Genomic DNA, 22,924 nt, shown 5'->3' with positions numbered 1-22,924 from the left:
ATTCTCCTCAGAGGACACCTACTCAAGATCAAGTAAGAGGGCGATAAGAAACATATAAGAAAATGATCAAAATAATTTTAAATGCATTACCATAATCACTTTAATCATATTAGGGGAGACATTATTCATGTGCTAACATATATTAGGAATTCTGATATAAAAAAGAACAGCAAAAAATAGGGGCAAAACCTATAGCACAATCTAATATTTGAAATAAAAAACAAAAGGCGTATTTCAATATGCAATAAACACAAAGAAAAAACTGAAAACCAAAACCATGATTACGAAGGATGACAGAACTTCTACAACATGGATATATATGAGCCAATAATTTACTGAAGATTCTAGTCAATATTCAAGCAATCCTACTGTTCATCAATTCTGCTTGCAAAAAAATGAAGATCAACCAAATTCAATCTGGAAGTCAGGGTATAAATTCAGTTACAAAAGTAATTCCAATTTAGTCTTTAGAAAATTACCAGAGAGACAGATGCACCAGTGTTATACGCTCTTCCAGTACAACCAATTCGATGTACATACCCCGCAGCACTTTGAAGCATCTCAAAATTTATGACCTGCAAGAAAGAAAAGAATCAATACAAGTCAATTATCAAACTAACAACCTCATCAGCCACAGACACGTAGATGATACGCAAAGCAATTCCTGTATGGAAGAAAGCTCAAGGATAAGATAAACAACATACATGGAAAAGCTCAAAATTTTCACTCAATATAGTAACATACTAATTACTAATCGTGCAACCATCCACTTTGATTGTAATAAGAAGATTAAGTAGATATATGCTGTCTGAGTATCTCCAAATATATAATAACCTATGCATAATGATACCTGCGCTTATCGAAAAAATTACACAGCAAAGTAAAGATATTGTAACAAAGAATAAGATACTGCAAGACGACGGCTAGAATGTGGTGCAAAAAATTTAAAAAAAAAAATCAAGTGTCAAGAAAAAATGTATTTTAGAAAAGCAGCCAACCGTGTGAACATTACAACACCAAACTCTGCATCAAAGGCTAAGCCCCAAAACAGCACAAATGCAGCCTAAGCGTTACAGACGCGCAAGAGTCCAGAGCATCAAATAGCAGATGCGAACAAGGGAGAGAGAGACACAGAAAAGCCTTTAAAAGATAATAAGAGTCCCATTTTTTTGGACACCGAAGGCATAGAGTTTTCCAATAACACAGGCGAAACAGCAGATTAATTGACAACATTCTAGATTAGAATCAAAGCCAATTTTAATTTGATATGAAGTGGGAATACCTGCTCCTAGGATTTTCTACCTTTTTTATTTTGAACTATATTTCTCTTTTAAATAATGATAAAATTTGGGTAATCATTTGCAACCCCAAAAAAAATGGCGTGATTTATTAGCTCAATGGATCCACCAACTCTATAAGCAGTCATACGAAAATCTTCTCTTCCATTAAGTTCGTAAATAACAAAATTACCTCGGTTTCGACCCACAAACTCCTAACCTCTTGTAATTAATCACATTGCTAACCATAGCCATTTTTCTTTCAAACAAAATTCATCAGAATTCTGAAGTCATTTTAACACCGTTTTTTTGAAGTTAAGAATTATCTCAACCCAAAAAAACAAAAAGAAAAAACTTTGGACCATTTTTTTATATTCTTTTTCATTAAGGTCACGTATTAGTAATAGAATTGTAATAACGTGAGCATAATAAAAGAACAAAATCAAAATTATAAGTCAAGAGCAGCTGAAAACAGTAAATTCAATCCCAAAAATAATAATAGTATACATTCCATATGACCAAATTAAAATTAAAATGACAGACTTTAGCTGCAGAAAATAACTATATAAACTAAAATCAAGTAAAAGTAATCAATCCCCACAAAATTTTTACCAAAAAAATAAAGGAAATACAGGCCAGACTATAAAGACAACCGGATTTCATCACTTATCAGGAAGTTTCATCACCCCATCAAGAACGTCGCCTATGGTTGGCACAGAACCGACTGCACTGACCCAACATCAATTCATTCCAGTATCATGTTTCTGTGGCTCAGGCCAGCATTGGATTTTATCTCCACTGGGAAAATTAAAAATCCAATCTCCAATCGCCACGTTTTAAACCATATTTGATCTTAAATTAATCAGGAAAACAATAGTATTGGTTGAACATGCTAACAACCTCGGCTACTCCATGGAACACTTGCTATTATCCCATCCCTAAACGTTTCTACCTTCAAAATCTCCATTTTTCGAGCAATGCTTATTCCCTCTATTCCCCAGAAACGTTATTCACCAGGACCCCTCTGACACTTACAACAACAAATAGTTGCAGCAAAGAACAGGAAAGGAGAAAAAGCCCAAAAAACCCCCAGTACCCATGTCAGAAAAAACCTCATTTTCACAAAGTTTTTACTCTTCCATTGAAACTCAGAGAACCCAGAAAAGAGAATATCTAGAAACAGCATATAGTGATTTAGAGATCCACTCGGGTATTTTTACAAACATGTGGTGGGTAGATTTGAAAGCTGCATTAGGGCAGAGAATTAACATGGAGGGTATTGCTTCTTCTGTTGGGATTGTGGCTAAAGATAAGCATTTGAAGAAGAAGAAGAAGAAAACTTAGAGCTATAAGTAGTAATTGGAGAAGTAAAACGGTTCAAGTGGTCGGGTTGGTTATAAGAATCGGACCTTTTCTTGGGCAGCGAGGGTGAGTTTGTCGGAAGCGTCGGAAAGGGAGGCATCGAGGGACTGAAGGTCGGCGATGATGGCGTCCTTCTCGGTGAGCTTGTGACGGAGAACAGACACCTCTGGTTCGAGGAAAAATAGCAACTCTAGGCTAAAAAATGCAGAGAGAGGCACAACGAAGCACGATCCAAACGGCGGAGGAGGAGGTGATCCGAACGGGTGGCAAGATCGAACCTTTCCCGAGAGCAAAACAAGAGCCAGTTGAAAAAAGAAATAAAGAAAAAAAAATACAGGGGAAGCTAACAGAGAAGACCGCACCTCAACGTAAAGGAAGAACAAGGAAACTTACAACGGAGGAGGAGAAGGAAAATCGAACGCACCGCAGCTGATCTGGACGACTGAGACCCAGTGAAACGCGAGGGACAGAGGTTCGATGGTCCTTGCGCGTCTGGAGAAGGGGAACAAAGAACAAAAACATCAGTTCCAGGCTAAAGATTCACGCAGAAAGCTAATGGGAAAAATTGCACCTCACCGGAAAAGAAGAAAAGGAAGAAGAAGAAAACTCACAACGGAAGAAGAGGAGGAGAGCCAAATGCCTGGAACACAGCAACCCAAAGAACGCGAGAGACCGAGGCTCGCTGATACCTGCGTGGTTAGAAGATAACCGGTTAGCTCAACAGGCTCTCGTACCAAGGCTCAGAATAGTCGGATAAGCAACAGAGCAACATTGCCCAAAGAAAGAGAGAGAGAGAAGACAGTGGGAAGAAGAGGCAGACAACGCAGCAGGAGGCACATGGGGTTTCGGCAGAGGAGAAGAGGCGCGCGATGCGCGAAGAAAACAACGTCTCAATCACATGCGCGGCACGTGAGAGGACGACGAAAAACTCCAGGTCATCAGAGCTCTTCGCTCTTTATCTACTTATGTTGATATGTTGAAAAAGTCTACTGCTACTTGTGGCGGCTCCTGTGTAGAAAACGAAGACTCCCCAGGCTTGCTTTCTTTCTCAGCAATTACCGAAATGGGCCCAAGTTTTTCCGTTGCCAACAATGCTCCTGGGGTAAGCTCTGTGACTTGGACTCCTTTCCTATTAAATTGACACTTATTATTATATTTTCGTTCTACTCCCTAAAATAAATATAAAATATTAAAAGTGAGTAGAATCTAACAATTAATTCACATTGGGTCAGGTAATAAAAAAAATTAATTATAAAATAAATGATAAAATTACAATCTATCATCATTGGATTGATAAGGAAAGGGAAGTAGGCTTAAACAACTGACTCCCCGTATTCCTTTTGTTTTTCCTTTCCGTCAAGTTTAGACACTCATTCTGTACACTTGAATAAGTAATCATCTGCCATTCCTGGAAAGTTTTTGAGGAAGGTCAACGCAAGGGGAATCTTTCTGTAATTTTCAGCCATCATGATCCTTAACCTCAGTCTGTGTTCGAAACCTTATGAACAAGAAGTACAATTGCGAATAAAGAGATTGAAACGACTAAAACAAATAGAACAAGTCAACATGACTATTACAAGTTCTTCAATTACTGAGCTGATTTAGTCAAAAGCTGGAAAAACCAATGTCTAAAGCCATTATGTTTCTTATTGGGTGTTAGGCTGCTAGATTATTCTTGAACAGGAATAGGGTGCGTTCGAGTCGAGTCGAGTTCGAGCACTATTCGAGGTAAAATAATTAAGCTCGAGATTGAGCTCGAGTTCGTCGAACTTTTAAAATTCAAGCTCGAACTCGAACTCGACGTCAATTTACATTATTCGAACTCGAGCTCGAGTTTAATTAAATCTAATCAATTCAAATCAAGCTCAATCGAGTTTATTCGAGTTCAATCCAGCCTAATCAAACTCACGTAATAAAAATTAATATTTTACATATAATTTTAAGAGCAAATTATCTGGTTGGCCATTAAACTTTTGCCATCGTCGAGTTTTGGTCACTCAACTATTAAAAGTCTGGTTTTGGCCACTCAAATATATAAAGTTAAGATATAAGGCCATTCTGTTAGGTTTAACCGTTAAGTTCGTCAATACGTCCGTTCGCGCGATTTCCAAGACAAAAGATAGGGTTAATTTAGGAATTCAATATAGCATTCAATGCTTCTCTAAAAAATTGTTGTTCTTCTTCCTGCCCCTCTTCAAATCTTCGTCAGACCCTTTTCATCCACCGCAGGCATCACTCCTGCAACGCCACCAGTAGATTTCGGAGCGTATCTGCAACGCCACCAGTATCTGCATGCCACCACCACCACCTCCTACTTTGAATTGCTTATTTGAAGGAGAAGGGGAAGTTTCATCTGCGCCGTCTCCTTGGCGGCCGCTTGATCCTTCCTCTTTAAACAAATCTTCCCTATATTTTTTTCCTTAATTTGAAGGAGGAGCAGAGAGAGTGGAGCCGCTGCTCCTGACGGATATGTTGAGGGTTGAAATGTTAGCCGGGATGGTTCCTGTGCCGGTGGCGGCGATTATGGCTGGCTCGGCTTGCTGTAGAAGCCACTTGATTGTCTCGCCGTCGGACTTGTGACCTAGCTCTCGAGTCAACTGGAAAACCCTAGCTGCACAGGCAGCCGGCATTCGGATACGCCTGCCTCGGTCGTCAACTTTGGTATGGCGGTCCTTTGTGGATCTCTTGGGTGGCTGCTGCTTAGGGTGGATTGGTTTCAATAGCCCTATTGACTAGGAGAGTCAGCATTCCGGCAGCTTTGACTCTGTTGCAGGAAGGACTACTTGGAGTTCCATACCATGACTTCCATGGCAATCTCCCAATTGATGTGGGTCTCACCCTACCAAATCTGAAACTAATAGCTGTTACGGAAAACAATTTCTCTGGAATCTTTCCCACTTCAATCACCAATGCTTCTGGGCTTGAGGAAGGAACTTGAGGAACTTGGCCTAAAGAAGAAGATGCTATTTTTAACTTCCTAAATTAACCCTGCATTTTGTTTTGAAAATCGTGCAGACAGACAGATCGGTGAATTTAACGGCCAAATCTAACAGAATGGCCACGAATTTTAACTTTATGCATTTTAGTGGCCAAAACCAGACTTTTAATAGTTGAGTGACCAAAACTCAACGATCGCAAAAGTTTAATGGCCAGCCGGATAATTTGCTCTAATTTTAAATAAAAGATATTATTGACATTTTATAATAATAAAAATTAAAATATATATTATAAAAACCTCGATTAGACTCGAATGCAAAATATTAAAACTTGAACTCGGCTCGCTGCTTCTATCAAGTAACTCGAACTCAGTCAAATTGAGCTCGAGCCGAGCTGCTGACCGAGTTGCTTGCGAGCCGAGTCAAGCTACCCGGTCTAGCATCAACCCTAAACAGGAACGGAAAACAGAGAGGATAAATTTAAAACATTGAATGTGTCTAGCGAGACCACAGTCAATGGCATACGCGTTTCGGTTGCCTTTTATCCGTGCACCACGCGATATCTTGAGCTGGTTTTCAGTAGGCTGCCTTTTTAGAAAATATCTTGTGGAAAACATGAAGCTTCAGATGGATCCTACACGAGTTGACCATCATGTCTGCAGAAAAGATTTGCCCAACAAATCAAAAAGTAAACTTGCTAGATCTGCCTGCAGGAAACTTCTGAACAGTTGTGGTCTAATCCCTTGTTCACATCCAACCAATGACGGGTCAAGATTTTAAGTCTTTTTCTGTGTTTGTGGTTGGTCGGGGGGTTGTTGTTGTTGTCACACATATAATCATTATTAATATCATTATTATATAAAAAGTACGGTGAATTTTGATATTTTCATTTAAAATGTAAGTGTAAGCATTGTTATAATTTTAGTTTTTGTTATTTCAATTATACCTTTATTAATTGATTATTGAAGTTTCATATTATGTTCTTTTTAATTTATTATCATGTTTAAAATTTATTATATCATATTTATTGATTTAGAAAAAAAATAATGTTTCATTATTTTCATCATCATCAAGGCAAGTGCAAAGCTAGTGCCAATATTAATGTATGAGAATATTATATTTTATGATATTATAATCACATGCAGAGCACATTATCTATTACTAGTAAAACAATATTATAGTAAATAAAGTGTAATAAATTTAAAACGAAAGTTGTACGATAACTAACAATAAGATGTTTTTAGTTGTAAAAGACAAGATATCAAATTTGGACTCTCCAATCATTTTATTTCCTAGCAACGCAAATACATCAATTATTGAATTAAAATCATTTGTTTGAATTATTCCTTTCTCAATATCATATGATCAATTATAAGCAAGTACATTAAAAATTTTTACATTTTGTGTTTGTTTTTAACTAATACTCTTGATCTTACATTTTGGGGTTAGTTTTCTAACTTTCTTTTTTAATTCAAATCAATCTTACATTAGGGGTTGGTTTATCATAAATTTACATAAAGACAAATTAGTTGCTATTTAAAAGCTATACTAGCTAGCTACTAATGATTGTTTGCTCTTATCAATGTTATAATAATCCTAAGTAAATGTAATTAAAAGTTAGATTGTCATATAATACTTAACTTGAAGGGAATAAAAATAACTTGAGTTTAATTAAAAGTTTGATTATCATAGAATACTACTTTTTATAATGAAAGCTTGAAGGGAACAAAAATATAACTCCGATTATCCTTTCGTCAGTCTCTGCACCGAAGGCTATATTTCCAAAAAGGAGCTCTCTTATTCCTAGGACCTTAATCCCTCTCCTCCAGCTATCCAAGAACTGCTGAAAATGTTTCCAAAATGTTGGAATTTTATAATTATTTCCGTTCTTCTTTCTCTTCAGTTAGTAGATGGACAGCCTTTTGATTATCCTACTGCAAATTTGTCTACTACGTGGATCAATAGTGTCTCAGCTAACCATTCTGTTGATTTTACAGATGGCTCAAAGGTGAGAGCCATTCTGCTCAGAGGAACATTTGGGCCTAGATATGCTTGTGGATTCTTTTGCAATGGCACATGTGATAGCTATATGTTTGCAATCTTTATTGTTCAGACTAACAGTGTTTCATACATTGTCATGCCAAGCTCAGGATTTCCACAAGTTGTCTGGTCGGCTAATCGAAATAATCCTGTCAAAATCAATGCAACCCTGCAACTTACATCAGGAGGAGATTTGGTTTTACGGGATGCTGATGGGGCTTCAGTTTGGTCTACAAACACGACAGGAAGATCCGTCGTAGGTTTAAACTTGACCGAGGAAGGAAACCTGGTTCTCTTTGATATGAATAACTTGGTGGTCTGGCAATCTTTTGATCATCCTACTGATTCTTTGGTTCCAGGGCAAAAATTGGTATCTGGGCAGAAGTTGACGGCTAGTGTTTCAATTACCAACTCAACTGAAGGAGGTTTGTTTTCTGTTTTTGTTAACAACGAAGGTTTGTTTGCTTCTGTAAAAGCAAATCCTCCACAAATTTATTATCAACAGTTAGTTGATAATACAAAGGCAAATAAAGAAGCAAGCTATGCCAAGTTCCAAAACGGAAGCTTAGCCTTGTATATACATTCTTCTGAACCAAGGGATCCGGATTCAGTGATTGCCCTGCCTCAGATTTCCTCAGCTCAGTACATGAAATTGGGGTCCGATGGGCATTTGAGACTATATGAGTGGGCAGACGGGTGGAAAGAGGTGTTTGATATTCTTACTGGTTATCTTGGTGATTGCAATTACCCCACGGTTTGTGGAGAAAATGGCATCTGCTCGAATGGGCAGTGCAGTTGTCCAAGATCAGTCAATGCTTCAATGAACTATTTTACACAAATAAATGGAAGGCAGCCAAATCTTGGCTGTTCTGAGATCACTCCTTTGAATTGCAATGCTTCACGATATCATAATTTTCTTGAGCTAAAAGATATGACTTACTTCACATTGAATGCAGATATTACTAGTACCAATATGGATAGCTGTAAGCAAGCATGTCTAGGTAACTGTTCGTGTAAAGCAGCTATATTCCGTTATGGTTCAAATTCTTCTAATGGGGATTGCTATTTACCTGCCCAGATCTTTTCATTGATGAACAATGAGCAGGACAAGACTCATTATAATTCATCTGTGTTCATGAAGGTGCAGATCACACCAAATGCATCAGCTCCTGCAAAAACTTCTCCTAAAGGTACTCCAGCTCTTGTCATAAATGGATATGCTATTGCAGCTTTCATTTTATTGGCCGTCCTCATTGGTTTGACAATCTGTATAATCCGAAAGAAAAGATTAGCCAGGGAGGTTGAGGAGGGCGACTTAGACAATGTACCGGGAATGCCAACTAGATTTCCATTTGAAGATTTAAAAATTGCAACAGCAAATTTTAGTAAGAAACTTGGGCAGGGAGGATTTGGCTCAGTTTTTGAAGGTTCGCTTAGAGATGGCACTAAGGTTGCAGTAAAATGTCTTGATGGAATTGGTCAAGTGAAGAAATCATTTTTGGCTGAGGTGGAAAGTATTGGTAGCATTCATCATGTTAACTTGGTAAGATTGGTAGGTTTTTGTGCAGAAAAATCTCACCGACTTTTAGTTTATGAATTCATGAGTAATGGATCTCTAGAGAAGTGGATCTATAGACAAGGCCAAGAAATTGTCCTTGACTGGAAATGCAGGAGGAAAATAGTACTTGATATAGCCAAGGGGTTAACTTATCTCCATGAAGATTGTAGACAGAAAATTATTCATTTGGATATAAAGCCCCAAAACATTCTTTTGGATGATAAGTTCAATGCTAAGCTATCTGACTTTGGGCTCTCCAAGCTAATTGATAGAGACCAAAGCCAAGTTGTTACCACTATGAGAGGTACTCCTGGCTATCTGGCTCCAGAGTGGCTCTCTGCAGTTATTACAGAGAAAGTAGATGTCTATAGCTTTGGAGCTGTTGTGGTTAGCTTCCTGAGCAGGGTAAGGTTAAGAGAAGACAGAGGAGAAATAGAACAGATCTGATCCGAGAGGGAAGAAGAGTGAGAGAGAGAGAGAAAGAATGTAATCTGAAATAGAATAAGAATGAATTGATCTTCCAAAAACTGATTAAACCGATACATCCTTCAGTTATTTATACAAGATTGTGCTCATGTGTATGCAGACGTCCAGCTAACAGAAAAGATCCCTTTCTAACTAACTCCTCCAGCTAGGATGCCAACCTGGCCCAACTGACGAATGACCTGCTTGGATTTTGCCAGGACACAACATTGCTTCCCCCTTCAAACAATCCTAGTCCCTAGGATTCAATTCTGGAAATTGCTAGGATTCAATTCTGGAAATTACACTCGGACAAAAGACCAATCTTCCCAAGTGGAGTCATCCCTATTCAAGTTCTCCCATTCAATCAACACTTGTTCAACCTCTTGGCCCTTCCTGTAAATGACTCTCCTGTCCAGAATGGCCTTGGGAGCCACCTTGAACTCTCCTTCTGCAGTTGCTTCAGGAGGTGTAGGGTGAATTTGGCCCCCATTGGCAGACTTCTTAAGAAGGGAAACGTGAAACACAGGGTGCACTGAACATCCATCCGGTAGCTTCAATTTATAGGCCACTGATCCCACCTTCTGCTCAACCTGGTATGGTCCATAGTACCTGGCAGACAACTTAAGGTTCCTTCTTAAAGCCACAGAAGATTGTCTGTACGGTTGTAGCTTTAGGTACACCCAGTCTCCCTCCTCAAAATTCCTATCTGTCCTACCCTTATCAGCCAGTTGTTTCATTCTATTCTGTGCCTGCAACAAGTTGTCCTTGAGTAAAGTATTCCAGTTCACTCTTTCATTAGACCAATCCTCTACTGCCGCAACTAGTGTCTGCGTAGGTGATAAGGTGAGTTGTGAAGGTCTGTATCCATAGAGGGCCTGAAAAGGAGTCATGGTCAGACTAGTGTGGTAGTTGGTGTTGTACCACCATTCAGCTGTAGGCAGCCACCTCTTCCATTTGCCTGGTTGTTGCATGCACATACTCCTAAGGTAAGTCTCCACGCATCTGTTGACTCTCTCTGTCTGTCCATCTGATTGAGGATGGTATGCAGAAGAGAAGCTGAGTTTAGTGCCTAGCAGTTTGAAAAGCTCCTGCCAGAAAATGCTGGTAAAAACCTTGTCCCTATCAGACACAATGCAAGAAGGCAGTCCATGGAGCTTGAAGATTTGATCAAAGAAAACTTCTGCAATGCCCTTAGCAGTGTAATGAGAGGTTATAGGGATGAAGTGGGCATACTTAGTGAGCCTGTCTACTACCACATAGATGGCATCACTGCCCAAGGACTTAGGCAATCCTTCTATGAAGTCCATTGAGATTTGTTGCCAGGCTTGATCCGGAATAGCTAAGGGCTGTAGCAGTCCTGGGTATGGACAATTTTCAGGCTTGCTCCTGCTGCAAATATCACACCCCTGTACAAAAACCTCTATATCCTTCCTCATGTTAGGCCAGTACAAGAAGGCCTTCATCCGCTGATAGGTTCCCTGGATCCCTGAGTGGCCACCCCAACAGGTATCATGAAAACACGAAATCAGATTCTGCCTGAGGTCAGATCCTGATCCCACCAAAACTCTGTCCTTATACCGTATGATTCCCTTCTGGTAAGTGTACTCAGGGTGTGAATTGGTACCAGTGGTCAAAGCTATCACCAGTTCCTTGATGCTGCCATCACCAACATAACTATCACCCACTAGAGAGAGCCACTGAGGTGCAACGGCTGACACAGCTTGCACTTCTGCCACCCCACTTTCGCTCCCTCCCTCCATCCCCTCTGTTCTCCTAGAGAGAGCATCAGCCACCACATTCTCCTTTCCCCTTTTATATTGAATTTCATAATCCATCCCCATCAGCTTGGCCAACCATTTTTGTTGTAATGGTGTAGTGATTTTCTGTTCAAGCAAGTACTTCAAACTCTCATGATTAGTTTTAATCACAAAGTGCCCTCCTAGCAGATAATGTTTCCATTTTTGAACTGCAGTCATTAAGGACAGCAACTCCTTCTCATATATGGATAAGGCCTGGTTCCTTCTACCCAATACCTGGCTCATGTAGGCTATGGCCCTTCCTTGCTGCATCAGAACAGCTCCAATGGCTGCTTGGCTGGCATCAGTTTCCAAAACAAATGACTTAGTAAAGTCTGGTAGAGCCAAGACTGGTGTAGTACTCATTGCTACTTTCAACTTCTGGAAAGCTTGTTCCGCTTCCTTACTCCAAGTGAACTGCCCCTTTTTAAGCAGCTCGGTCAGAGGCCTGGCAATCACCCCGTAACTTTTCACAAATCTCCTGTAGTAGCCTGTCAACCCCAAGAAGCCCCTGAGAGCCTTAACATCGGTAGGAGTAGGCCAAGATAGCATAGCTTCAACCTTTGAGGGATCAGCCTTCACACCTGTCTCAGTGACTATGTGGCCTAAATACTCTACTTGATTCTGACCAAATGTGCATTTGGACAATTTAGCATAGAGGGAGTGTGTTCTGAGGGTGTCTAATACCAAAGTTAGGTGATGTAAATGGGTCGGAAGGTCAGGGCTATAAATCAGGATGTCGTCAAAGAATACAAGGACAAATTTCCTGATATAAGGTTCAAATACAGAATTCATTAAAGCTTGGAAGGTTGCAGGTGCGTTTGTTAAACCGAAAGGCATGACAAGAAACTCATATAAACCAGAATGTGTTCTAAAAGCTGTTTTTGGAATGTCATCAGGAGCCATACGAATCTGGTGGTAACCTGATCTGAGGTCTATTTTGGAAAAAATTTTAGCTCCATGTAATTCATCAAGGAGGTCATCTATGATGGGAATGAGAAATTTATCTTTGATGGTCAGGTTGTTCAATTGTCTGTAATCAATGCAAAGTCTCCAACTGCCATCTTTCCTTTTAACCAAAAGAGCTGGAGAGGCAAAGGGACTATGACTTCTCTGAATGATACCAGAGGTTAACATTTCCTTGACTTGTTTTTCTATCTCTGTCTTTTGTGAATGGGGGTGCCTATAGGGAGCAATTTTGAAGGGCCTAGCTTCAGCTTTAAGGGGTATTTTATGGTCATGCGATCTGGATGGGGGCAAGTTTATAGGATCAGAGAAAATGTCCTCATATGCAGCCAGTAATTCAGTAAGAGAGTTAGGCACACTAGTTACCTGACAGTTGTGAACCTTCACCATGCAGGATTGTTGCAGAGCTTTCCTGACCCTGTGTCTGATGTCCTTGCCCGCAGCTTCTCCTTTCCTAAGCTTCACCTGTGCGGTCTCAGAGTCCCCTTTCAATAGGACCTGTTCTCCCTCCTTGTCAAAGGTTATCTGTAAAGCTTTGAAATCAAATGTGAGGGGACTGTATTTCCTCATCCAATCAACTCCAATTATCATGTCATAAGGTTCAAGATCCAAAACAAATACATCATGCTCAAATTGGTGGCCCTGGACCTCCCACTTCATCTGAGGCACCCATTGATCGCAATGCAAAACCTTACCATCTGCAATTTTAACTTTGAAGGGTCTGTGTTTCCTGATTTGCTCAGGATATAATTGCACAACAGCAGGTCGGATAAAGCAGTTAGTACTCCCACCATCCACTAAAACTGATAGCTGCTGGTTACCATACAGGCCTTGCATTTTGATGGTGCTAGAAGACAACTCACCTGAGACTGAGTGTAGAGCCAGTACCACTGCTTGTTCTGCACTGGTACCCCTATACTCTATGACCTCCTCCTCCTCTCCCTTGTCTGATTCCTCGTCATCCACCAACAACATGTGGAGTTCCTTGTTCTTACAAATGTGTCCAGGGGTGAACTTATCCCCACATTTAAAACACAAACGGTTGTCCTTCCTGTACTGAAACTCTGAGGGCGAGATTTTCTTAAAGACAGGTTGGGGGTCACTACTTTTCTTAATTTCTTCACTATTGTTTGGTTGCATCCTTCTGTTCCCATTGGCGCCAATTTGTCCTCCATTGAAACTAGATGGCAGCGGGCTCCTGTAAGTTGCTCTACTGTTTTTGGAGAGTGCTTCCAAGAGATTTTCCTGCCACCTAGCCTTCTCAAAAGCTAGCTGAAGAGAGTCTGGTTTGTGCATTTTCACAGCAGACTTGATTTCATTCTTCAATCCACTCAAGAAGCAAGAAACGTAATAGGATTCTGACAGATTGGGAACCTTGGCCATTACCAATGCTCTCAGTTCCTCAAATTTTTCCTGGTAAGCTAATACAGATGAGGTTTGTTGCAGCTTGTTGAACTCCTCAATGGCATCATCCTCCCTCAGTTCTCTGAATCTTCTACAGAGTTCCTCCTTGAATTCGTTCCAACCGACTCCTACCTTGTCTCTTTTGAAGTTCTGGTACCATAGATCAGCTCGCCCTTCCAAGTGCAGTTCTGCCATATCTACCTGGTTCTCTTCCGTGATCCTGCAAAGATGGAAGAATTTCTCGCACTTCCTCACCCAATCCCTGGGGTTGCTCCCATTAAATTGAGGAAATTCCAGCTTAGGAATTGCCACTGTATAGTGATTCCTTGTTGATACTCCACCTCCAATTCCCCCTTCCACCGTTCTTCCAGCTTGAGCCCCACTGTTATGGTTAGGGCTCCCTAGGATCCCCCTATCACCATGCACACTTCTCGCAAATGCACTGAACTGGTTATGCATATCAGTCATGAATGTCTTCATTTCCAGTCGATTGGATTCTAATAGAGCCTTCACATCTTGGAAGGTATCTTCCACCTTTTCCTCCAATGCCGCCGTAGAATCCAAAACAGTCTGGATTCGTGCTTCTTGTTTCCGCAGCTGTTCTTCGAAACTCTTCATCCTCGTTCCTTCGGCCATGGCTTGTGGTAGCTGATAGTCCAAGGACCACCAGCTCTGATACCACTGTTGTGGTTAGCTTCCTGAGCAGGGTAAGGTTAAGAGAAGACAGAGGAGAAATAGAACAGATCTGATCCGAGAGGGAAGAAGAGTGAGAGAGAGAGAGAAAGAATGTAATCTGAAATAGAATAAGAATGAATTGATCTTCCAAAAACTGATTAAACCGATACATCCTTCAGTTATTTATACAAGATTGTGCTCATGTGTATGCAGACGTCCAGCTAACAGAAAAGATCCCTTTCTAACTAACTCCTCCAGCTAGGATGCCAACCTGGCCCAACTGACGAATGACCTGCTTGGATTTTGCCAGGACACAACATTGTGGTACTGGAAATCTTGTGTGGAAGGAAAATTGTCGATAGATCTGAGCCAGAGGAACGAATGCATTTGCTTAGTCTTTTCAAGCAGAAAGCAGAAGAAGGAAAGTTGGTGGATATGATTGATCAATATAGTGAAGATATGCAGTCTAATAGAGAAGATGTTGTGAAGATGATGCAAGTTGCAGCTTGGTGTCTGCAGAGTGACCATGCTAGTAGACCTGCAATGTCAGTGGTGGTCAAGGTCTTGGAGGGTGTTATGGATACTGAAACAAATCTGGATTATGGCTTTAAAAGACCAAGCATCTCCTCCACGAGCAAATCACAAGTTGGCTCAGAAGAAGTCACTGCTTTAATTCCATCTGTTCTCTCTGGACCAAGATGATCCTAATGCTCTTAGATTAGGCCCTTCTCTTAGGTTCCATATTTGTATGACTATTTCTTTTAGGAAGAAAATGTACCATAGTCTTCTTTTCTTGATGATATTTATTAACTGTTTGGATCAAATTCCTTTTTTTTTTCCAGGTGCTACTTATTATGTAATGAGGGCAATGCCTCTATTAGGTTTTTTTTTTTTTTTTTTTTTGGCAGATAAAATTCAAATATTTTCTGTAGCGAGAGAGATGCAGGCTTGAATTCTGGGAACATCTACCTTGAGTACAATCATATCTGTTCAGCTGGCTGCATTTTTTGGCTTAAGGGAACATCTACCTTCAATTCTTGATGGTATAAGTGGCTTAGTAGTAACAGAAATAAATTCTTGACATAAGGGTTTAATGGGATCTCAAAATGAGATTTGATCCATTCTAGGTGTTGAGGCAGTAGATTACTGCTACTCAGAGACAACTTGGAAGTCGCAACAAAATTAAGTTTCTTGACAGTTTTTTGAGAAATACTTAGATTATAAAAAGTTCGTTCTTCGTGCAGTTTTGCGAAGTTGGCCAAGAGAGGATTATAGTACTCACCAGTAGCAATTCTTATCAAAGAATTGACTTGGAAAGAAATATGTATAGTTGAGAACTAAAATCAGCTCGAATAGATAAACTTTCATTATTGGCGCCCAAGTTTGACTGGTGACCCTACTCATGTTCATGAAAATTGGCTTGCTTCATGCTTTTAGTAAAGTTCATGAAAATTCAGGAATATGATGAAGTTCATTTGAATCAAGTGCCAGGGATGCTCTTAAGATTCTCATATGTAGATTTGAAAGCCATGACAAATAACTTCAGTGATGAACTTGGAGCCAGAGGCTTCGGATCCATCTACAAAGGAACTCTAAAAAACGGAGAGAAAATAGCGGTGAAGTTCTTGGGTGGATTAGGCCTTGCAAAGAAGTCGTTCTTAGCAGAAGTTGAGACCACTGGGAGAATTCACCATGTCAATTTGGTAAGACTGATTGGTTTCAGTGCAGAAACGTCATACAGATTTCTAGTCTATGACTATATGCAAAATGGATCCTTGGATAAATGGATTTTTTGTACAAACAAAGAGGACACACTTGGATTGCTTTTGAGAAAGGACATCATCTTAGATGATGCAAAAGGACTGGCGTATCTTCATGAAGAATGCAAGCAGAAAATAGTCCACTTGGACATCAAGCCCCAGAACACTCTTTTGGATGAGAACTTTAGTGCAAAGATATCTGATTTTGGATTGTCAAAATTGATTGACAAAGACCAGAGCCAAGTAGCAACAACATTGAGAGGAACACTATGGCTCCAGAATGGTTGAGCTCCGTGATTACAGAGAAAGTAGATGTCTACAGTTTTGGTGTCATGGTCCTGAAATCTTGTGCGGCAGGAAGAATTTGGATAGGTGTCAGTCTGAAGATGATGCGCATTTGCTTGGTCTTTTCAAGAGAAAAGCAGAAAACGGTGATAAAGACAACAAAGATATGCAGTTGCATGGATCCCTAGTAGTAGAAATTATGATAAGGCTGCTGCATGGTGCCTGCAAGGTGATTACAGGATGAGGCCTTCAATGTCAGATGTGGTTAAGGTCTTGGAGGGAACAATGGAAGTTGAAAGCAACTTAGTGTATGGTTCTAACACTCCTCCATTGCATTAACAGGAGTTACTGCAGGTAATGGTGTTGCTACTACCGTGCTGCCATCAGTTTTGTCAGGACCAAGGTAGGAAACTGGGATCCGAGAACAATGATCCAGCTTTCATATTCAGTGTTTTCTTATACGAGTTAAATTCATTCATGCCGAAATTGATCTAACAGTGGAATATTATGAAGCATTGTACCAAGAATTGGAGCGGAGAGTATCAAGTGTTATTCTTTCTCCTTCTAAATAGTAGCAGTCTCTTTTGTTTCTCCTCTTATGAAGGGAAAGGGGCTAAAACAAAGCACTGCCCCCAAATAATTCTTCTATTACCCAAGTAATTTTGAGAAATTTTTAGTTGTGCTCCTCTTTATGACCCGTGCAATTTTGAGAAATTTTCAATTATACGTTGCCTAGAAATAAGTGTAAATACAATTAGTTTTGTAATTTAATGGAAATAAAATGTTACAAAATTCAAAGCAATGGCCTGCTACATCAGTAAAAATGAATTTTGTGATTTTTTTTTCAACAAAAGTGAAAATACAGAGTAATTGCGTTGCTGAATTAACATAAATTAAAACAGGCGTAACTTTTTTCAATAGAGTGGAGTAGATTTTGTTTTTTAATAAAACAACAAATTTTATAAGTTATAAAATTATAGGTCTGTGAGCTGCTTTATATAAGAGGTTTCTTGTATTTTTTTTTCCAAAAGAAAAAAAAATCACTGTACTATTATTATTATTATGTGATTTTATGTGGTATTAATCATTAAATAGATGCAATACATTTTATATGAAAATTGTTGTTATGAACTACTTTTAGGAAAGACAATGAAGACATTTTGATACTTATTTTTGCCCTACTCACAATTATTTGTCTGCTCCAAACTCTTTGCTTTCTTAGTAAGTATAAATGCATATTTACTCTCTTTTGAAAGGTAAACACAAATAATTTCAATAGCAACAGTAGATACACCTTACAACTTCTTTTCATGCGAAATCCAACTAGTAAACAAGGCTAGTGATCATCAGATCCAGCAGTCAATGAGCTGCCAATCAAACAAAGCTAATCACTTAGCGACGCTAATTAGAATATAGAAAAAAGGGATAATTGCAGAAACCTCTCCTGAGGTTTCTGACATTTGCACTGACCTCTCCTGTGGTTTGAAAAATTATACTGACCTCCCTTGTGGTTTGAAAAATTACACTGACCTCCCCTGAGGTTACTAATTCTTTGCAAATTCAGTCCAAACGATTAAAATGTTGTTTTAGGGAGTGAAATTATAATTTTTTTTACCAAATTTGTCCTTTGTACTACATGTCCAATGAATGACAAAGTATTACAAATCAATTAACAATTAATAAACTTTAAGGAGTATAGTTTATCGGCAAATATACATTACCTATTTAAAGTACCGGCTCTTTATGGGTATTTTAATTTCAAAAATTTAATTTAATACAAATATTTACGCTCAAATAAAGATTTATATTTACTTTCAAATATTTAATTTTTGTTAAATACAAAAACTACCAATCTCTCTTTCGTAAAAATATTAATATAACACTTTTTCAATTTTCGTTACAAATATTTATGTATTTAACATAAATTAAATGATTCAGAAAAAAATGCCCAAAAAGAGCCAATACTTTACTCATATAATAGATGAAAGTCATAAAGAATTAATACTTTATGGGCCATTTCTTTTTTTTAATATTTAATTTATATTAAATAAATAACCTATCGATTTCCTTTTTGCAAGAATATTACTGTAACACTTTTTGAATTTTACTTACAAACATTGATATATTTATCATAAATTAAATATTTGAAAGTAAAATACCCGTAAAAAGCCGGTACTTTAAATGAGTAATGTGTGCTTGCCCATAAAGAGCCGGTAACTATTTAAAGTACCGGTTCTTTACGGGTATTTTACTTTCAAATATGTAATTTAATACAAATATTTACGCTCAAATTTAGATTTGTATTTACTTTCAAATATTTAATTTTTGTTAAATACAAAACCTATCAATCTCTCTTCTATAAAAATATTAATATAACACTTTTTCAATTTTAGTTACAAACATTTATATATTTAACATAAATTAAATGAATAAAATGCACATAAAGAGCGAATACTTTACTCATGTAATGGATGAAAGTCATAAAAAATTAATACTTTATGGGTCATTTCTTTTTTTTAAAAAATATTTAATTTATATTAAATAAATAACCTATCGATTTCCTTTTTACAAGAATATTACTGTAACACTTTTTGAATTTTACTTACAAATATTGATATATTTATCACAAATTAAATGTTTAAAAGTAAAATACCCGTAAAGAGCCGGTATTTTAAATGAGTAATGCGTGTTTGCTCATAAATTATACTCCTTAAAGTTTATTAATTATTAATTAATTTATAGTACTTTGTCATTCATTGGACATGTAGTACAAAGGGCAAATCTGGTACAAAATTCTAATTTCACTCCCTAAAATAATATTTTAATCGTTTGGACTAAATTTGCAAAGGATTAGTAACCTCAAGGGAGGTCAGTATAATTTTTCAAACCACAGGGGAGGTCAGTGCAAATGTCAGAAACCTCAGGGGAGGTTTCTGCAATTATCCCTAGAAAAAAAGTCAACAAAAATGTTGTCTAATTGGTGCTAACAAGTAAAGTGAGCTGGCTGCTTTAGGACCTGTTCATTTATTTTATTTTCCAGAAAATATTTTCAAGAAACTTCTTATGACTTTCCCGGATGACATCGCTTTCTAATTGGTTATCTTCAATTCAACTTCTTTTCTTTACTGGAAAAATCTCACGTAGACCAGCTTGTGGAAAGAACATATGTTTGGTGGGGTGAAAGATGAATGGGTCTGTTGATTATTATCTTCCTGTCCAGATTGAGATAGACTAACTAGCAGTGATGTGCTCCTTCTGTAAAGTAAAGATTTGAGGTAATATTCATTCATTTCTTCCCACTCAACACAAAAATTTTGAGGGGCTTATTCATTCATTATTTCATTTCTTCCCACTCAGCACCAATATTTGCAGGGGCTTATTCATTCATTTCGTCCCACTCTTTATCTTTTTCCTTGCTAAGAAGCTACTCTATAATCTGCATAATACATAGCAAGCAATGGCTTTAAAGCACACCCCATATCATGCAGCTATGCTCTTGTCTAGCCTTCTGATAATTTCTTCGTCACAATTTTTATGTGTCAAAGCTCTCAACTATAATTCAGCTGCCTCTCTTTCCACTTCATGGCTTAATCACCCCAGTCAGATGGTCAATAATACAGAATTGGCTTTTGTGACACCAATCCTTTTGAGAAAAACAAATGGACCGTGGTTCATGTGCGGCTTCTACTGTAAAATGGATGGTAGGTCATGCCTCTTTGGAGTCCTTATTTTCCAAAATTTGAATACAACTTATCTGCAATTCCCACAACTAGTCTGGTCTGCTAATAGAAACACTCCTGTTCAAACTCATGCTGCTTTGCAACTCACGCAAGATGGAGATTTGGTTTTGAAAAATTTTGATCACACTGTAGTCTGGTCCAGCAACACGGGAGGAAAGCCTGTTTCAGGATTAAACTTGACTGAAACAGGAAACCTTGTGCTCTTTGGAAAAAATAACGAGACCATTTGGCAATCTTTTGATCATCCTACCGACTCGTTGCTCTGGGGACAGAAATTAATTCCAGGGCAGAAATTAAGAGCTAGTGTTTCAGAATCAAACATGAGTGAAGGTTTGTTCTCTCTTTCTGTTACCCCCGATGGCTTGTTGGCTTATATGGAGTCCAATCCACCTCAAAGATACTATACATCCAGATTTCATGAGGGTCATTCTTTCGAATTCAACAAAGGAAGATTATATGGATGGGATATTCCTTATAGTTCCTCTTCTCAATTCCTGAAGTTCGAGCCTGATGGGCATCTAAAGGTTTATCAGTGGGATGGAATGCATTGGAGACAGGTTGCTGATCTTTTGAGTCCAGAAGCTGGTGATTGTGGATATCCAACGGTATGTGGAAAGTATGGAGTCTGCAAACATGGGCAATGTGGTTGTCCTGATGCAGCCAACTATCAGTCAAACTTTTTTAGGCAAATCGATTCTAGGCATCCAAATCTTGGATGTTCAGCACTTACTCCAATTTCTTGTGACTACGCCAAAGATCAGAGTTTTCTAGAGCTTAAGAATACATATTACTTTGCGTTTGAATCAAGTTTGTACAGTCATGGAACAGGGTTAGATGAATGCAAAAATAGCTGCCTGAACAACTGTTCATGTAAAGCAGCTCTATTTGCATACGATGGCAATGGTACTTCAGAAGGAGGTTGTTTATTACTGAATGAAGTATTCTCTATCATCAATAACGAGAATCACGCAGTATCAGTTCACAACACAACCCTGTTTGTTAAGGTTTCTAACGTCAAGAATTCAAGGCAGAGCAAGGTTGCGTTGGTATTGACTCTAGGAGCTTTTTCTGCTTCGCTTTGCGTTGTTGGGTGTTGCCTCTTTCTTTTCAGGAAAAGATTAAAAGAATTGAAGGAAATTGAAATGGATTTGCTTGACCACTTACCAGGAATGCCTAAAAGATACTCGTATGAGATGTTGAAAAAAACAACAGAAAATTTCAGCAGGAAACTTGGGCAAGGAGGATTTGGTTCTGTCTATGAAGGAATACTTGACAATGGCACCAAAATAGCAGTAAAATACCTTGATGGTTTTGGCCAGGTGAAGGATTCATTTTTAGTGGAAGTAAACACAATAGGTAGCATTCACCATATTAATTTGGTGAAACTTGTTGGATATTGCTCTGAAAAGTCACACAGGCTTCTGATTTATGAATACATGGCTAATGGATCTCTTGATACCTGGATATTTGGTGGTACAGAAAAATCTCCTCTTCCATGGCATACAAGAAGAAAAATCATCTTGGACATTGCTAAGGGATTAGCTTATCTCCATGAAGAGTGCTATCAGAAAATAATCCACTTTGATGTAAAACCCCAAAACGTTCTCTTAGATCAAAATTTCAATGCAAAAGTTTCTGATTTTGGATTGTCAAAGCTTCTTGAAAAGGATCAAAGTAGAGTTGTTACAAGGATGAGAGGAACGCCGGGTTACTTGGCTCCCGAATGGCTGCACTCTGCAGGTATGACAGAAAAAGTTGATGTTTACAGCTTTGGCGTTGTCATCATGGAAATTATTTGTGGGAGGAAGAATGTGGATTGGTCAGTGACAGGGGAGAATAGTCACCTGCTCGGTGATTTCAAGAGAAAATCACTCGAAGAGAGACTTCAGGACATTGTTGACAAGAAAAGTGAGGATATGCTGATCCACATGGAGGAAGCTATTGATATGATGAAGATTGCTGCATGGTGTCTGCAGAGTGATATGACCAGGAGGCCTTCAATGTCCCTGGTAGTTAAAGCATTGGAAGGTTTGGTGACTGCTGAAACCAATATAAACTACGACTTCACAAATTCATCAGTAGTCAACATGGTGACAACTGCTGCTGAAGAAAAGGAAGCTGTTGATGATGCTACTCCATTGTTGCCTTCAGTTTTATCTGGACCGAGGTAGGCAAGAGCTAAAGAGTCTATGATCTTTAGCCAAAAATCTTGCACACAGTAATGTACAGACTTTTATATTTAGAGATCCAGCTGCAGTTTTCCAATTGTTACCGTCTGAACATTATGGGAAGGCAAATCTCTAGTTCAGCTTGTGGTTTATGTACTGATATTTGGTGATACAAAAGGCACAACATCTTGTTTCCTGGAGCTGGGTGCCAATATTTTTATACTTCAGAAACAATGAGATGTTGTGCTCAATTTAACTTTATGCTGTATGATTCAGGTGCATATTGCTTTTTCCACTTGTTTTTCTTCATCAAGATATCAGGGTATTATCCACAATGCAAGATGAATTTGGTTCTCAAATGGTTATACAAATAGCTAATGCTATTATTCTCTTTCGGCACTTGTAAGAGCAAGCTAAATGATGCTTGCTGCAACTTTATATTACCATCCCATCCTAACCTAAATTGTTGCAAATATAGTTTGGTTTTATTCC

The 22,924-nt window shown here is 38.5% G+C and overlaps 3 protein-coding genes and 1 pseudogene across 6 annotated transcripts in view; all 4 read left to right on the top strand.

Moving 5' to 3' along the window:
- Window positions 1–15,303, top strand: part of LOC113688315 (EP1-like glycoprotein 2) — a 32,473-nt gene extending 17,170 nt beyond the window's left edge. For 2 of the 3 annotated variants that reach the window (XM_072048929.1, XM_072048928.1), the window contains 2 exons: window positions 7,807–8,805; window positions 14,790–15,303. In XM_072048929.1, coding sequence (XP_071905030.1) covers window positions 7,807–8,805; window positions 14,790–15,181 — 1,391 coding nt within the window. In that variant the 3' untranslated portion in view covers window positions 15,182–15,303. Of the gene's footprint in view, window positions 1–7,806; window positions 8,806–9,759 lie in introns of all 3 variants that reach the window. The other variant, XM_072048930.1, reaches the window with a different exon arrangement.
- Window positions 8,812–9,715, top strand: LOC113688316 (G-type lectin S-receptor-like serine/threonine-protein kinase SD2-5). The gene has a single exon (XM_027206114.2). It carries the CDS (start codon window positions 8,949–8,951, stop codon window positions 9,618–9,620), a length of 672 nt encoding a protein of 223 aa, XP_027061915.1. The 5' UTR covers window positions 8,812–8,948; the 3' UTR covers window positions 9,621–9,715.
- Window positions 15,304–15,433: 130 nt separating the features above from the next.
- Window positions 15,434–17,194, top strand: LOC113687613 (G-type lectin S-receptor-like serine/threonine-protein kinase SD2-5; annotated as a pseudogene).
- Window positions 17,195–19,595: 2,401 nt separating this feature from the next.
- Window positions 19,596–22,791, top strand: LOC113743763 (G-type lectin S-receptor-like serine/threonine-protein kinase SD2-5). Of its 2 annotated transcripts, XM_027271845.2 has the most exons (2): window positions 19,598–19,799; window positions 20,070–22,791. In XM_027271845.2, exon 2 carries the CDS (start codon window positions 20,129–20,131, stop codon window positions 22,433–22,435), a length of 2,307 nt encoding a protein of 768 aa, XP_027127646.1. In that variant the 5' UTR covers window positions 19,598–19,799; window positions 20,070–20,128; the 3' UTR covers window positions 22,436–22,791. The 2 variants fall into 2 exon arrangements, with proteins under 2 accessions (XP_027127645.1, XP_027127646.1); XM_027271844.2 differs by having other exon boundaries at window positions 19,596–22,791.
- Window positions 22,792–22,924: the final 133 nt, after the last annotated feature.

The sequence above is a fragment of the Coffea arabica genome, chromosome 5e, assembly GCF_036785885.1.
Source record: "Coffea arabica cultivar ET-39 chromosome 5e, Coffea Arabica ET-39 HiFi, whole genome shotgun sequence".
Classification (NCBI taxonomy): Eukaryota; Viridiplantae; Streptophyta; class Magnoliopsida; order Gentianales; family Rubiaceae; genus Coffea; species Coffea arabica.
The sequence above is the reverse complement of the archived record's forward strand: the minus strand, read 5'-3'. Positions and strand labels throughout refer to the sequence as shown.

What these genes read in the sequence shown, in the direction of transcription:
- LOC113688316 (XM_027206114.2), top strand. Translation starts at nt 8,949, where the DNA reads ATGCCAACTAGATTTCCATTTGAAGATTTAAAAATTGCAACAGCAAAT.
- LOC113743763 (XM_027271844.2), top strand. Translation starts at nt 19,982, where the DNA reads ATGGCTTTAAAGCACACCCCATATCATGCAGCTATGCTCTTGTCTAGC.